The sequence below is a fragment of the Fundulus heteroclitus genome, chromosome 7 (assembly GCF_011125445.2).
Source record: "Fundulus heteroclitus isolate FHET01 chromosome 7, MU-UCD_Fhet_4.1, whole genome shotgun sequence".
Taxonomy (NCBI): domain Eukaryota; kingdom Metazoa; phylum Chordata; class Actinopteri; order Cyprinodontiformes; family Fundulidae; genus Fundulus; species Fundulus heteroclitus.
This window is the reverse complement of record NC_046367.1, coordinates 14,460,695-14,477,395: the sequence shown is the minus strand read 5'-3', so window position 1 is coordinate 14,477,395 and position 16,701 is coordinate 14,460,695. Positions and strand designations below refer to the sequence as shown.

Here is a 16,701-nt window from a genome sequence, read left to right as displayed (position 1 = left end):
GAGTTTCTCAAAAGAATTTGGGAATAATATTGAGTGTTCAATGAAATGATTATTTCACAGGTAGGAACATCCAGATCCATTCCAAAGTATTAAAACTGAGATCATAATCGCTGCGCTTTTAATACTTTGAAGTCAGAGTCTCCTACTAAACTCGATGTGTAATAACGGTCGTACAGTCATTTTATGTCTGCCAACAAGGGGCTGATTTTAGCTCGGCTAATCTTTAAAAACGATCGCCTTCCTTCCAAAAATGTATTATAGACCATGTACCTTTTTGCTCATCTATAGAATCTGGGTTTTTCCAGTCAGTCAAGGTTTTTCTTTCACCCTTTACAATGAGGTTGATGATGAAAAGGAGACCGTTTTGGCTGCTGCAGCTCCAGGCTTCTCTGTGTCATAGACATGTGCTCTGATGTCTCCAGGCAGCTGTAGCCATGATTAATAGCAACTGCACTGCAATAATAATTATTACTGAAAATGGTGCAGCACAATCCTAAATTATTATTTTCCCTGTAATATCAATGAGTCCAAATTATCCATCACAAAGGACTGCTTGGATGTTATTTTTGGCCTATAACACTTTAAAACTCTGCTTGCCACTTGGATGAGCTTTCGCTGTCCACACCTGATCCAGAGCCTGGGGACCACTATAGCTCAGGGAGAGTGTTTTTTATAGTAGGGAGGAAGATCCGGATTAATCTTTGCAAATATCATCATCGGAACACTGAGCTGTTTATGTATTGCAATGTTTTCCTAAAACTGCAAAGAACACTACGACACCCAGAATGAGAATCTGCTTTTTACGTTAGCTTTGTGCACAATAGCAAAGAATATGAATTCAGTTCCATGTAGAGCCCATTTTACAAACGTTTAAAATTAATATATTAACCCCAGAGGAGATCAAAATGTTTACATTTCTGTTGTCAAAAACTGTTTTCTGCCTTACAGATTTCTTCTGGTTTTTTTTTTTTTTTTGTGCTTTCCTTTGTCACACACAAAAAAGAAGCAAAGGCTTTCATTCAAATGATGATTTCATTCATTAAGGGACAAGTGTATCCAAACCAGCTAGGCCTTCTGGGAAAAACATATTTACAATAAATGAAATCACAAGATAATTATGATTAAACTACTTTTTTTTTTTTTAAACAAAGCTCAGTCTAAATCTAGGCCTGCTAATTACCCAACATGTGGACATAAAACAGTACAAAAACAAAGTCTTTGATATTTATCGGTCTGGAAAGCATTGAAGACCCATTTCTAAGACCAAAGTGACCAGCGACCCAAAGTGAGAGCCATAGAATGTGTGAAATCCTAAATGAAAAATAGTTTGTTGTATTTGTTCAGGCTATCTTTAATTAATGTTAAAACATATTCAATGAGCTAAAATATTGAAGTATATGATTTAATTCATTTACTTTCTCCCTGAGGACCATGTTGGTTTGGATCAGCCTTTTCCCCTAATCAATGAAATCATTTGAAAACTGCTTTTTTAAAGAGTTACAAAAAAAAAAAAAAAAAAAAAAAGCAAAGACATAAAAAATCTGTAAGAGGGAGAAAAGTCATTTCAGCTCAGTTCTGTGTTGCACCGTACTTGTTGGAAGAAATAAAACATAAAAAAACAAATGTTAAACCTGCATGTGAAGACGTTGGTGGTTCTGGATCATTTATCGTTTTAACCAATGATATTCTAAAACTAGCCTATGATGGACAGAGAAAAACAATGTGTCTAGAAAACAATGCTTTAGTTTGAGTAATGAGGAACATGTTCTTCAAAGGCCAGTAATGGGGGGGGGGGGGCACTTCTCATAAACGAGGCTTTGCAAATGCTCAGTAATCAACAGCTCCTTTTAAAATGTCATGAAAAGCGGAACGTAATGGGTCAGCATGCAAAGACAGAGAAACGGCGTGAGTCGGACGTTTGGCACTCAATGCCACCTCCAGTGGACCTTTTCAGCACCAAGTAGGTCAGAATCAATCTGCTGGGAGGAGAATGAGCAAAAATAGCTGCACAGCTCACTGCCAAAACGGAAATATTGATCACTACACCAAAATGAACATATAAGCACCACATCGACTGATTCTACAGAAATGTTTACGCCCACGGCGGTTCACCAGGAAATGCATATGAACGCATACAAACTCTCACTGCAGAAAAACATTTAGAGCCTAGAATTCAATAAAAAAAAAAAATGTGCAAAATTTTCTTTAGTAACTCTTTATTCTCATCTGGTGGCTGCTAAAGGGAATTGCAAGAAGGGATGCAGATGTTTTGTTAAGTGACTCTTACATACTAAAGCTTTAAATAAAGAATGGCTGAATCTGACATTTTTAAGGCAAACATCCTTTAGCAATGACTGTCCAGTTACAAATCACTGGATAAACTGAAGAGTCCACTGGAAAAGGTTGATAATAATAAACATGGAAATGGAACAAACTGGTATGCACACCATAAAGGCCCATATTTGTAATAAAAAGGGATCTAAAACGTGGTTGGAGACTTTCCTCTCCCGTTTCGTTGACTACGGATGTCAGTTTCTGAGATGGTCACAGGAAACTATCTGATAGGATGTAGATAAGGATGGCCGATCTGTCAGAGTGCATAGTCATCTTCCTCTGCGTCCATTACCGCGCACAAGCACTAATGCATTACGGTTGCACCGCACACATCCTCTTCTTTCTTAAGAGCAAGAGTCAGAAAGCAAGCCAGGGTCCCACTATTTAAGCTGTCCTCAGCTGCATTATTACGGACGAGCTCAGATTCTTCCCAGTTTAGATCATTTTGAGCCAAGAGCCAAAATGGCTCCTTTAGATTTCTGTTTATTAGGATACAGTATTACACAGCAGTAGGTCAGCATAACTCACCCTCTTAGATGACACTTATAGAAAGGATAAAGAGGAAATTACCCGTCAAAGTCAGTCTCTACTGTTTAGTTCAAAATCCTGGTTTTTCATCAGGCCATGAAATTAAAATTTACCTTGTCCATTTATGAGGTTGTAATTGTAACCTTGATCTTTCTATATTGTTTGGTAAAAAAAAAAAAGATAATAATAATGATTAGTGTTGCGCCAATGCCATTTTTTGGACCCGATACCTGGCTGTGCAGTATTGGCCGATACCGATACCATCTGTTTGAAATTGATGTGTGTGTGTATATATGAAGAACAGCTTACTACTTGGATGTAAAATAATTGTCATCATGGCTTTGTCAAGCTGCTACCTTTGTAAAACAGGAAAAAGACTAATACAAAGTGAATACAGTAGAAGTAGTGAGTGTCTGGAGAGAGAAGGCTGCGTTCAAGTGACATACAAACATCAAAATGGTATCTGTGCCCTATTTGTTGGTACTCGCTGATACTGATATCACCATTTTAGTGCTGGATCGGGGCCCCTGTACGATACTGGTATCGGTGCAACACTAATAATAATGGCACGAGACAAAAAAAAGTTGAAGTTTACCGGGCAGAAATAGGAGTTTTCAGCGATGTACCGCGCCACCGCCTGGTTACTGGCCGAGGCCGCCATCACCAGCAGCAGCGCGTCTCGTGCCTGCTGTCCGATGGCTCCGTCCCGGTGGATGAACGGCACGAGGAGGGAGAAGATCAGCAGGTTAGTGGAGCCCTGCTTGGCAGGCGCAGCCTGGAACAGCATCTCCAGGACCACCGGCTGCCGAGCCATGGACACGCAAACCTGTCGGAAACCAGCCTCAATTATTAACGCGACACAGAAACCCTGGAAAATTAATACCTCACCAGACATGCAGAAACGCTCTGATGAAGTATCCCAGAGTAGTTTTGCACACCTGATTAAGCAGCAGCACCAGGCTGTTCTCCAAGGCCGGGGGACAGCCGAGTTCTGGGTCAGCGCACGCTCCCAGCAGCCTCAGCAGGGGGTGAAGAACGGCCGTGTGCTGCAGCAGAGGCTGCTGGGACTGGCCGATGAGCATCTCGAACAACTTGAGCAGAGCGCCCTGACTGTCCGGGTCCAGGCCTCGCCGGAGGTGCCACTGAACCAGGCGCTCCAGGATGTTCTCGGTGACGACCAGCTCCAGTATGGGGCCCATGGGCGCCGCGCACGGGCCGCCCTCCGGGCTCTCGGCGGGCCGCTCCTCGGCCAGCAGACATAACATCTGGTCGGTGTTGTTTCGCACCGCCGTCAGGTCGTCGCTGGAGGAGGATGCCTCTCGCTGATCCAAGACCCAAGAGACCTGGAGGGAAACACACAGCCCAGATTCTTTCCCTCAGACGCACAAAAGAAGCAGGCGATAAAATGAGCAAAGTTAAGTTTAGGGCCTGCATGAAAAAGACAGATAATCCCAACAGATTCACTTAGAGATGAGCTCAACATAAACATGCACCTGAATGAAGACGTAGAAAAAAAGGTGCAAAATGGAATAATTTCCTACTCGTCTGCATGTCCAGATTCAGTCCAACATGCCTCAGTGGACGACTCTTTATTGGAAAACCAAAAAATTAAGATAAAGAACAGTCCAGCTGAGGGTGAATCATTTAGGCCGTCTCAGATAATAATGTCCACTTACACACGCTTCAGCTACTCTGAGGTCTTTGCTTTGACAGTCGTACATATTATACGTCTTTTGTTTTGGCCAAAGTCAAGTCCTTTCTCAGTCGGCAGGATCTCGAGAAGGCAACCCATGCCTTCATCAGTTCAAGACTGGACTCCTGCAATGCCCTCTACTTTGGCCTCAGTCAGTCATCAATTTCTCGTCTCCAACTTGTACACAACGCTGCTGCCCGATTTTTAACAAGCACGTCTAGACGTGAACACATTACCCCTGTGCTGTCGTCTCTCCACTGGCTTCCAGTCCGTTTTAGAATTGATTTTAAACTCCTGCTGTTTGTCTTTAACGCCATTTATGGCTTTGGCCCCCTCTTACTTGTCTGAGATTTTAACTTTTTGCAATTGTGGCAGAGCCTTGCGCTCATCGGCTAAAGACTTAAACAAGGGGGCAATTGCTCTTTTGCCGTCGCTGCTCCCAGACTGTGGAACAAAACTACCCCCTGACATCCGCAACACTACTGACCTCAGCCTTTTTAAAACGAAGCCCACTTTTTTAAATTAGCATTTAATTCTGACCTTTGTAATACGGTCTAATAGGTGTTCCTCCTTCTGTCTGCTCCTTTCTATACATTTTTGGAAGGCTTTTAACATTGAGCAGTGCTGTACCACTACAGCACCTTTTTAATGTATCTGTATGTTTGGTATGTCTTATGTATTGTTTTATGGCTCTATTGTAAACCACTTTGGGTACCGTTCGGCTATTGTAAAGGGTTATACAAATAAACTTGATTGATTGATTGATATTGCAAAGCTTTTCTCACATACCGTAGGCAAGGCAAGGCAAGGCAGATTTATTTATATAGCACAATTCAGTACAGAGACAATGCTTGAAGTGCTTTACATGATTAAAATACAGGAAAATAAAACAGAATATAAGCAAGTAGGAATAAAATATAGAAACAAAAAAAGAACATCTATAAACAGCTGGACTAAAAAAGTTGAACTAATGCTGTTTCAGTAGAACAGTTTAACTAGAACAGTCAAAAACAGTCCTAAACAAATGTGTTTTTAATCTTTCCGTAGTTCTGTAAAATCGGCTGCTGTCTGTCCTCTAGTATGGTATCTGAAAATGCTGTTTCATCAGTAATTACGCAGTATTAGATTTTTTCCCTTTCTGATAACTTCATTCTCTTTTGATTTAGAACTTGACTTTAAATTAACTTGTTATTCATATTACAAATCTAGTGGGAAACCATCGTTTTTGGTCACCGTCACACCGGAGAAACAGAAGTGAAGCATCACCAAACTGATGGCGGCTGCAGCTAAGGCCGGCTAAAGTTTTTTTTGTTCAAGGCTGGTGTTTATTCAAAAAAGTTTGGATTAAGTCTGCATGTATTAAAATAACATGGTATCCATAACATTGCTGTAATCATCCAAATAGTATGTTTTTTTTTAGCAGCAGCAGGAATAAGTATTGCTTCTCTGCTTTTTAAAGGAATTAGATACTGGTAAAAAATGTGTGTTTTAAATCATTGAGCAAATAACATAAATCTTTAACATTGTGACATAATCTCATTATCCTACAAAAATCTCACAGCTCCTAAAACCTAAAGCAGGGATCACAAACATGGCATCCAGGACCTCAACCCTGTTCATAAAATAGCACAACCCTCCAGTGAGCTGCATCTTACATGTCGTTTTATTTAGTTGCTCTTCCTTTTTAAATCATACTTGTACTTACATAGATTTAAAATTAATAAAAAAAAAATAAAAACATGTTTATATTACATAAAGTTAAGGTGAGCACTGACTCTTCTAGTTCTAAGGTCAGTAACCCTTTGTATGACAGCAATGAAGAAGTAGCTCTCAGTTTCTAAATGGTTGGTAACCCCTGACCTAAGGGTTATTTTATTAAAATATATTTAAAAAATAAAGTTTAGATGTGTTGAAAACCTACTAACATCTTCAATCGGAGGAACTTCGCATCTAAGACGGAACCTAAAACAGCATTTGAAGCGTTAAATTTGAGAAAAGGTTTCATAACCTTATCTTAACCAAGTGTGATGTGTAGTCACGATGAGTTGACAGGATGACTGGGCTAAGCTTAGCCAGAATGACGAGTCAGAATAACTGCACATGCTGCGATGAAGCTGCAGATGTGCAGGAACCGGTGCAGAAGGCGAGCTGGGTCGCCACGCAGCAAAATGTTTGGAACATGTATGCAGCTCGATCATTTTCAACTGGACTCTATTCATGTCGCGCAATCTGACAGCATTTACGTGAGGATTTATGTTTTTGGCAGCAAGCACAACGGTTTTCTGTGAAGAGTGACTGGCACCGACAGCACTTTAACAAACCACTGCTTCTGAGCCTGTTAGATAGTGTTTGCTTTGTCACGCAGGAAAAGAGATAAACATTGTATTAAATGCATTTTAGGAAGTTGCAACATCAGTACCACAGCTACTGCTGTAAATGATGTTACATCGAACAAAGAGCATCCAGTTGAAAGCGCACACGTCCGTCTACCGCGGCCTCCGAGCCGTTCTAACCCTTAAGAGGAGGCCGAGCTTTAATCTAGAAAAAAAAACGATTATTCGGCGACTGGACAGGAGCCAGTCTGGCTGCTAAAGTATACCGGCTACTTGAGCTGGCAGGGACGGCGTCAGCCTAAATGTGTGAATGCTACACGCTACGCTTCCTCCAGGGGCAGATCCATTAAAGCAGTGACAGACGGCGAAGCCTTCTGGCCTCTATTCTGTCTGTAGTTAAACGAAAACCCAGACAGGTTCAGCAGCTGGAGGTGCAGAGCGCGCTGCCAGCGTCGGATTTAGCAAACAGTGTAATTGAGACGGCACGAAACGAATCGATTCTGACGTGAGAAACATGGGAGAGTCCTTCACTGCTGTGATGCAGGTTCGGGTGCCAAGGTAAAACCGAGTTTGAAAAACTTTGCGTTTCAAAGCCGTTAAGCTTTCAGGGCGTTCCTTTCCTCCAGGTTGGTCTTCTTAAAAGAGCTTCCCAGGAAAACTAACGGAGTGACCAGAGCGTTTGCCACCCTAGATTAAAACACCAGAATAACATTTCCCCACATGTTGCTGCGTACTGACGGTCAGCTGGCTGAAAAATAACCGCCTGCAACGTTTTTAACCCCACACAAAGACAAATTCTGCCGTTTGGAAACATTTCCTGTCCCAAATGACAAATCAGATAAAATGAGCTTGTTAAAATTGTGACGTATATTTTTTTATTTTAAACAACGGTAACTAACGACCTATTTTTAACCTAAGCAAAAACTTCGAATGGTTTAGCAAACGAAAAGAGAATCAGCGAGATAAAACTGACTTATATAAGAGTGTAAGCCTTTTTCTAAACTCTGACATTAATTTAAACTTTTGATTCCTTGCAAATTTGCCTTGGTAAAAAAGATTCAGGGCACCGTCATTCATTTATCTGTTACACAAACTATCCCCTAGCTTTTTATTAACAATCTTTTGGATTTTTTTTTTCTAAAAAAATTAAATAAAAACTGTTCCCAATTAGGCGAGCAAAACTAGTGCATAAATTAAACTAGTCCCAACCACAACTGTAGCCATACGTAACCTGATGGGGAAGCCAGATTAACTGTTCAATGCGACATAAACGTTCTGCTTTTAGCTCTCTCTTCATTATTTCCATTTACAAATAAATAAACATTCACCAAACGGAGCAGTTTGCAGCTGCATTACTGCAACCTTAGAATAAAATATTTAAAATATTGCAAATAGGAAATAAACGGCAGCTGTCTAATGGCCATCGGTAGACGCACCAACATTTTGTGAGAAGAGACGCCGCAGCTAAGCTTTTCAAAAATGTTCTCCAGCAAAGGAAACAAACAGGATGTGGGAAAACGAAAAAAAAAAAAAAGAATGCTTCGAGAAGCAATTGTGTGTCTGCAAAGTTTCACAGAGAGAGTGTTGTCTGCAGCAGCGCACCTGTCTCCAGTGGTTCTCAAACACCATGAGGCAGGTCTCTGGGTCGGCGGTGCACGGGCCGGAGGGGGCGGCGGAGGGGACGGCGCTGCGGCCAGACCGGGGGTTCAACCTGCTAAGCCAGCTCATTCCGATCCCGGCGGGAGGCAGGTGAAAGGTCTCGCTGACTCAAAGACCAGTGGGGAGGGAGAGGGGGGGGGGGAAAGGAGGGGATGTCGGAGTACAGAGAGGAATCGGCCAGAGAACAGAGAGAGAGAGAGAGAGAGAGAGAGAGAGAGAAAGAGAGAGAGAGAGTCCAGGAGGGGAAGGAAAGGGCAAGACGTGGACGGAGGAGGAGAGGGAGAGCGAGGAGAGGGGAGGCGATCCCAGTCGGAGGAGAAGAGACGACGCTTGAACGAGCTGTCGCTGCCGTTCAGCGGACGCCAAAGGGACGAGGGCTGCTGACTTCAAAACTTTGTGTTCCTGTCCTCCCTGCGGACCCTGTCATCCAGTCTGAAGCCAACACCACTCCATAGCCGGGCGGGACGATTACGGCACTCTGCGGAGACAAGAAAAAACTAAAAGTTTTCTGACGATGCACAAAGAGTCACCACAACCAGGGCGATGCAACAGTTGATTCATGCTGACGGCATCATAACTAGAGCCAACAACAGCTTTTATTCACTCACAGGCTACGTGGAGGCAAAGCGACAAGATTAAGCACATGACCAACACGTTTAGCTTTTTTTAGATTTTCATATTTAATCAGCATTTATTTAGGCTGCCCTTTAGAAGAAACAAAAAAATGACAAAAATTATCCAACTATGTAGAAATCACTTGTGCAGTATGCCGTTACCAGGGAAACCTTCTCCGTCCTCCAGCAGGGGAAACTACATCAAGTCCTCCTTCTGTTCACCGAGGACCTTAAAGTCTTTTAGCAAGGAAAGCAAGATGCAGACAAGTGTCCTTGCGCTAAATGTCAAAGTCAGATTGTTTCGGCGCGTCTTTTCACAAGCTTACGCCTAAACAAAAGGACGATTCTACATATTTTATAACGAATTTCTCATACAAAAAGTAAACATGTTACTTGTAAAAGCTAAAGCTATTACATTCGACACCAAACGTGTGATGTTATACTCCAAGTTTAACTGTGTAAAGAGTACAAAATGTATAGAAAGGTAGGAATACTCCATCTCACACACTGAACCACAAGCTCCTTTTCAGTCACTTTAGGAGGAAACTTACTCAATGATAGAGAACTTGGCAAACAAGTCTTTATTGTTTAAAAGCAAAGAAAAGTTGAAACCAGGAAACGACAACGTCCTCCGTCTTTGTTTGATGTGCAAGATTTGTTTGTGCGGTGAAAACAAAAAGATCAATTCACTGCGGTCTACTGCTATATAAAGGAAACTTTTACACTATTCAAAGTGTTTTGTCACAAGATGCTATTGATCGGAGGTGCCATAGATCTGCATCTATATTGTTAATTAGAAAAATGTGGCAATAGCAGAAAAAAAAAAAAAAAAAAAAAAAACAGGATATATTTGTCATGAAGCTGTCATCTTTGTTCATATTTAATCAGCAGTACTAACAGCTCAGACTTAAAGAAAAATTAAATAAAATCTCTTTCAAGAAAAGATGGAGACGGGTTTCTGGGGGGGGAATAAAGATAAAAAGAAGGCATAATAAAATCAAAGACTATAAAGTGGAAGGAAAATTCTGCATGGCATTTATTATTATTTTTAGATAGAAATATTTGAGGTGTGCATTTTTATTCAGCTCCCATGCGTCACTATAACACCTTTGTAAGCACGGTTCGCTGCAACGGCAGCAGCTTTGGGCCGGACTTTGACTAGGCCATTCAAACATGAATGTGCTCTGATCTACTCGTTCCCATTGCAGCTGTGGAACTGCGCTGAACGTTGTTGTCCTCTTAGAGTGAGAAACTCAACGTCAGTCTTTTGCAGCCGCCGACAACCTTTCTCCCAGATGGGCTCTGAGTCCAGCTCCCTCCTGTTTCAACGCCGAGCAGCCCCCCCCCCCCCCCTGCTGATGCAGAGCTGACCCACAGCGTGATGCTGCCGCCGCCACACGTCACCGCGGAGACGATGTGTTGGCTTTACTCTAAACGCTCTCCCTTTGAGTCCAGATTTGTGGAGTGCATAACTAAGAGCGGCCCTGTTGACTGACTCTCCCACCGCGGGGTGGGACCTCTGCAGAGACACCACAGCCACACCTGATGAATCTTCTCTTTCCCTGACACTTTAGACGGCCTATCGTGTCTTGGTAGGTTTACAGTGGTGAATACCTCTGCATCTGAACATTTAGGCCTAAAAAACCCCATCCTCGCTACGATGTCCGAACCGTGCTGTTAGGAACCCATTTTGCCGTGTGCCTGAATAGAACGATGCATTATGGGAACCTCCCTGATGACTCAGGCGGGGATACAGTGAGCTAATGCGCTGGGTGTTACAGGGAGAAAAGCAAACATTAAAATAGATCTGCAACATATTTCTGATTGCTTGTTGCAACACGCTGCGGACGAAATGACTCACGGTTTCCCCCGTGGTCGGACGCGAGACCAGCTCACATCCAGGGTTTGCTTTATTTTCTCAGCGACACACAAACGGTTCTGAAATAAGCCAGGCCACTATTTCCTCCTCCGTTTTTCCTTTTAATGATTAACCTCTCCTTATTTTAATAAGCCCAACTTATGAGTTCACGCAGCGATCTCTATAGATACGAATGGAAAAAATAAATAAAATAAAGATCCCAGAAATACAGTTGGGCTAAGATTTACCCTATTTATGGAAATTCAGTCAAGAGTAAGTGAAGACCTTTGGAGAAAATATTCTGAACTCGACATGCAGATTTCAGGAAGGCAGCACACAAAGTGTCTTTTGCTTTCAGGTCACACAAGCAAACAGCATCATAAAACCACTCGTAAAACGAGTTCAAAGTGCAGCGACAGGTTCCACTGAAGGAAGGCAGCGTTCTTAAAGACCCGAGTCAAACATCGCGATCGAGCACCGCAAGTATTTCAGCCTCCGGCCATAAAGGTCAAACTCTCGGGATATACCAAAAATGGGAAGTCTTTTTTTTTTTGTTCGGTTTTCCCAGAGTTTCTGTGATTTCATGTAACGGACGAACCGAAACCAACACCGCCTTTAGCCAGAAACTTTAAATGATCCCAAAAGTCACGTCTTCCCGTCACATTCTTCTCCTTTTGTACCTCTAACCTCTCTTTGTCTGCTTCTAACGTCACAGATAACATCGCAGTCAGCTGTGACAGGGCCGATGAGCTGAGACAAGAGGAATGTGGCCAAGAGTCACCGACAGATGCAATTACACCGAATTCACCCATTTATAAAACAACATTTCATTCATTACCAAAGAGCTCCACTTCAGCAAATAAGGCAGCTGAGCGCATGAAACACATCACCTGCCAGAGGATCCTTTTCCCAGACTGACACCCATTTGTGTACATCTGACAGCCAGATTTCCAGTTTTCTAGTAAATAAAAACAAGGCTATGAGCTGTTTTCGCTGCACAAAACACCATCTTCACACATATATATAAAAAAAATATTATCTAGCGAAAGATAAATGCACCAGTAAGTTTGTCTCAATACACAGCAGCAGCTATATCAGAGCAAAGCCTGGGTCAGATACTGGTATCAAGCTTTACCAAGGTCTTAAAATGTTATGGTTTAAAAACCATCCTGTTCTATGGATTTTTTATTTTTATTATCATTATTATCATTATTATTATTATTATTATTATTATTATTATTATTATACAATTTAAACAGTATATAAGATCCAATTTACAAAAGAGACCTGTTGTAATAAAACGACTACAAAAAAAGCTACAAAGACATTAATATTACAACTAATGAAAACATCTGACTCAAATGAAATAAGATAATAAAATATGACCTAAACACAAGGGCAGGTTTGTAGGACGATTTCTCTCTCCTTAAAATACATTTAATCTATCCCAGAGGAATCAACCTATCCTGTAACGTGTGCCAAGCTGGCGAGGAAAAATAAGAAAAAGCTTTTTTTCCCCCCCAAGTTCTGATCGTAATAACGGGTCGATGAAAAAGTCATGAGAACAAATTCTGTGGCTGGGCTGTGGAGCTGACAACGTTCGAGGATGAATAAGGCAAGAGGAGTCCAAGGATAGCTTTATAAATAAAAACGTACCAATGCACGAGTCTACGGGTTCAATGAGGGCCAGCTGACCCAAGAATATAAAGCGTAATGATGAGTGAGAGAGTAATACTCCATTAGGAACCATAACGCTCCATGATAGACAGAATCCAACACGCAGGGAGGCGGCAGGTGTGATCATAGTGACAACATCCCAGTAATCTCAGATGAAGCAAGTCAGACTGAGCAACATCGTATCGTCAAGCTAATAACAGCTAGCATTAGCTCATGTTGGTTTACAACTGTGCTGATGCACGTTCAAGAGCTTTACTCGCCTTTATTTGTTGCTCTCAAACATCTGTCGTACTGTTAGCATAACACGTAACACCATTACGCTCATTTAACGTTCCGATTTCAGCGTAATTTTGGCTACTTTCAGCGTAGCGGGCCGTTACGCTGAAATACAGTGGCGAGAGCCCTGACTTAACACAGTGGTTCCCAAAATTTTCTGCCTGCCAGCCCCCAAAATAACAGCACCAGAGATTGGTGAACCCGTTTTGGTGGGTGGCATTATTTTTGTTTTTGCAGGTAGGAAATTCTGAGAATAAAGTTGTAAAATTACGAGAATAAAGTATTATTTTTATAAGAACTCCTACAAAAAAGAGCAGCTTTCCCCATGTGTTAAAATGAGAATAAGTATAAATCACCTCACGACCCCCCCCAAGAGGTGTGTCGCGGCCCCCAGGGGGGGTCCCAACCCCTACTTTGGGAGCCCCTGATTTAGCATAAGCTAACAATAGACTACTGATTTCCCTGAGTCCATTTAGAAACTTGTCATTCAGAAACCACTCACTGCATCTTTGCTGATCGAGCAGGAGGCTCCACTTCTTCTGCTTCTGTGTCTGACTCGCGGTCAAAGATGTACGGTTATATCATTGTGCATCTGTTTGCAGACACTGTCATGTGTATAAATTATGAGTGTAAGCACTGACATGCAGGGGGCGTGGCCTGCAACAGCTTATTTGCATAAAAGTGACAAAGCCCTAAAAACAGCTCATTCTGAAAATAGCTCAAAATAGGCGGAACTGAGGAAGTGAAATCTGACTATCTAAGAATGACTTTGTGCAACAAAGAAAATGTAATGAACATGTTTTGCATAGTTATAGACCTATCCTAACTTGTTTAAAGGAAACGTAACAGGTCCTCGTTAAGTATTCTGACGACAGACCACTGTGTTGCACACATTGTCTCCGATTTGACAGATAACTAGAAAACCAACGCGCAACATTATCAGATAAACCACAATCAGAAAGCATAGATGGAGTACTATACAGCAATATAACGTTATTAGACCTGTATTAACCTATATGTATTTTTTTAGAGCTTCAAAATAAATTTACTCACAACCATCATTGCAGCATCAACTAGTCACAATCGCAAACTAATGCCTCGACGCCATTCACTTTATCATTATACCTAATCAGAGATAAATGGCAGGAAACACAGCTCAGCATCCTTTTTTTTTTTGTCAGTCAGCTACACTTTGAACAGCAAAGTTATGGCAAACACTTTTTACACACTCACAGTCCCTCCAAAAGGTGACATAACATATAAAACAGTTTCACCTAAAAAGCAAATGTCAAAATAAGCCATCAAAGACAAACCTATGCAGGTCTCTGCGTTTATTTATTTTATTTTTTGCATTCTGCACAACAACTACCTGATTAGAAAAAGGTAAACAGCTTATATAAGGGGTGAACTGTGTGTAAAAACAGCTAAAAATCATGAAAGGTATCAAACTTTTAGGAGCAAGGTAGGATTCATGTTTGAGTTCTAGAGAAATAGAGGCCAAAAGTCTAAAAAAAAAAAGATTTAAAAAAAAGTGTGAATGCTAGGAAGAGTTTTGAGCTGAGATTGTATAAAGGAGACTCTGTGATAATCCTGATTTTACACACATGACAGCTGGATCCTCGAAACGTGCATTTCTGTCTACCTTTACTTGTAATAACTCTGAAACCTGAAAAGCCAACAAAGCTCCACTTTCCTTTCTGTCCAACCTGGACTTGTCAGCAGAGACAGCATTGAACAGTTACTGTTTAGCTCCAGAGTTGAGAGATAAGAGCCAGGGAGGAATGCGTGTCAGGATCAGTAATTAAACTAAGGAGGTAGGAGTTCACAAGCCGCATCTTGCCCAATGCCTTCAGATCATATGCGCACGTCAGTCAGTGTCTGTCAGCAACTTATCGCAGCCTTTTCTAATGAACCGTCCCGTTGTTTTGTTAACTTACGTCTGGTATAATTTCAGCTTTATTTGCCCCTAAAGGCTCCGCCGGGAAACAACAACGAATGCAAATCAATTTCAAAATGAGGCAGCAGCCTATAACATTATTAACTTATTCTATTACACAAGATCCATTTTAAGCATATCTAGCTACGAAAATAATGACGCGTTTGTTTAAATCGGGTAAAACCAAGAGTACGTACCTTGTTGTTGTTTTTCTTTTACTTTATTTTTTTTATATATATTTTTGCAGGAGATGGGGCAGATTTCCTCGGCTAGCTAGCTAGCTAGCTGCTAGCTGCCTGCTAACGCCTAGCTACTGCTGCTGCTGCTGCTGAATTCCACAATGTCAGAGCAATGAGCGGCGGACGGACCCAAACCCGGCGCACAAACAGCCGGCCAAGTGCTCCGCGGTGACCCGGCGACGCTAACCAATTAACCACTCCCTCTTCGGGCCAGCTGTGCATCCTGTTAGCGACAGATAAACATCCCATTTGATGATTTCTCAAACACTCTCCCCTCTCCCGCAGCCATCTTAACTTTAAACTCCTCCCACACACGGCTTCGCTGAAGTCACGGCGACGGCGGAGGGCTTTTTTTTAATTATTATTATTACGCGGGTCAGAACCGGACCGGTTCTGTTAAACGTACAACGTGTACTAACGACTCTGGAGGAGCAAACAAGTCATTTTTTCGAGTTAACAAGCCTTTTGTTCCAACAATACCTATTTTTAAAATCAGTACTCTCATATTTTCATGAATATTACATTGCATAACAACAAAACACATTTATTTCTTCATTTCTGTCAGCGACATGGCTTGGGCTGATTACTGAAGGATTTGGTCTAACAAACTTGTGTTTGGTTTACCTGGGTTCATCCCAGCAGTCAATCCTTGACAAGGATCAAATGATTTGTGAGCATATATTCCCATATATCAAAAAATAATTTATATCATAATTTCAGGTTTCAGCTGTAAGGCTTTATTTGAAAGAGAATTAAAAACAAACGTCCTTGTATCAAGGCAAAATATGAAGGCAAAATATTCTGAGTCTCATTTATAATCTTAAAAATATATTCTAAAGTAGTCTACAAAATGTGACCGTTTTAGCTGAATGAAAGGGTTACTCCAAGTCAGCCTTTATTCTAACCACCATAGCCACTAACTAGGCAATAAATATGTGGAAAAATTTACAAATATAAAAATGTTATATTCCAACATTAAAAGCACATTGTAAGAACCATAAAGATTACAAAGCAAAATTTGTCGATTGCTTTGGTGGCAGCACTTTGCTTTCATATTTCTCTGTGTTTTAAACAAAATAAGCAAATGAGCAATCATGTTGATGTCACGTTCTGGAAGCTGGTACCCCCCTGCAGACAGGAACTCGGGAGCATGTTGAGTTGAGACTCTTTATTATTAATAGCACAAACAAACTCACCGAGAGGAGCAGAACATGGAGAATGAACAAGGACCTGATGAAAAACCCTGAGGTGAGGAACCACCAAATGAGAAGAGGAGACCAGACAGCTTCTATACAGAGGGAATGAGGAGAGAAGGCATGGAGAGCTGGAGGAAGTGGTCAGATGATAATGGGCGACAGCCGAGACAAAGCCAAGAGCTGAGGGGAAGGGAGGATAATTGATAGGGCAGACATGGAGTAAACAAAGGAATCTAACAGAACATGACACAAAAAGGATTTTAGAATGAACTAAGAGCCAAGTTCATTAATTCATCTACCAGAGTGCAAATAAAACAAATGCTAAAGGAGTCAATTTAAAGAAACCACAATCAAGGAA

At 41.5% G+C, this 16,701-nt stretch overlaps 1 protein-coding gene across 2 annotated transcripts in view; it reads right to left on the bottom strand.

The window, feature by feature from the left end:
• Positions 1–15,447, bottom strand: part of fam160a2 (family with sequence similarity 160 member A2) — a 29,483-nt gene extending 14,036 nt beyond the window's left edge. For both annotated transcript variants that reach the window (XM_036139008.1, XM_036139009.1), the window contains exons 1-4: positions 15,106–15,447; positions 8,491–9,025; positions 3,801–4,205; positions 3,458–3,688 (exon numbers count right to left, since the gene is read on the bottom strand). In XM_036139008.1, the coding sequence (XP_035994901.1) occupies positions 3,458–3,688; positions 3,801–4,205; positions 8,491–8,616 (762 nt within the window). In that variant the 5' untranslated portion in view covers positions 8,617–9,025; positions 15,106–15,447. The remainder of the gene's footprint in view (positions 1–3,457; positions 3,689–3,800; positions 4,206–8,490; positions 9,026–15,105) is intronic.
• Positions 15,448–16,701: the final 1,254 nt, after the last annotated feature.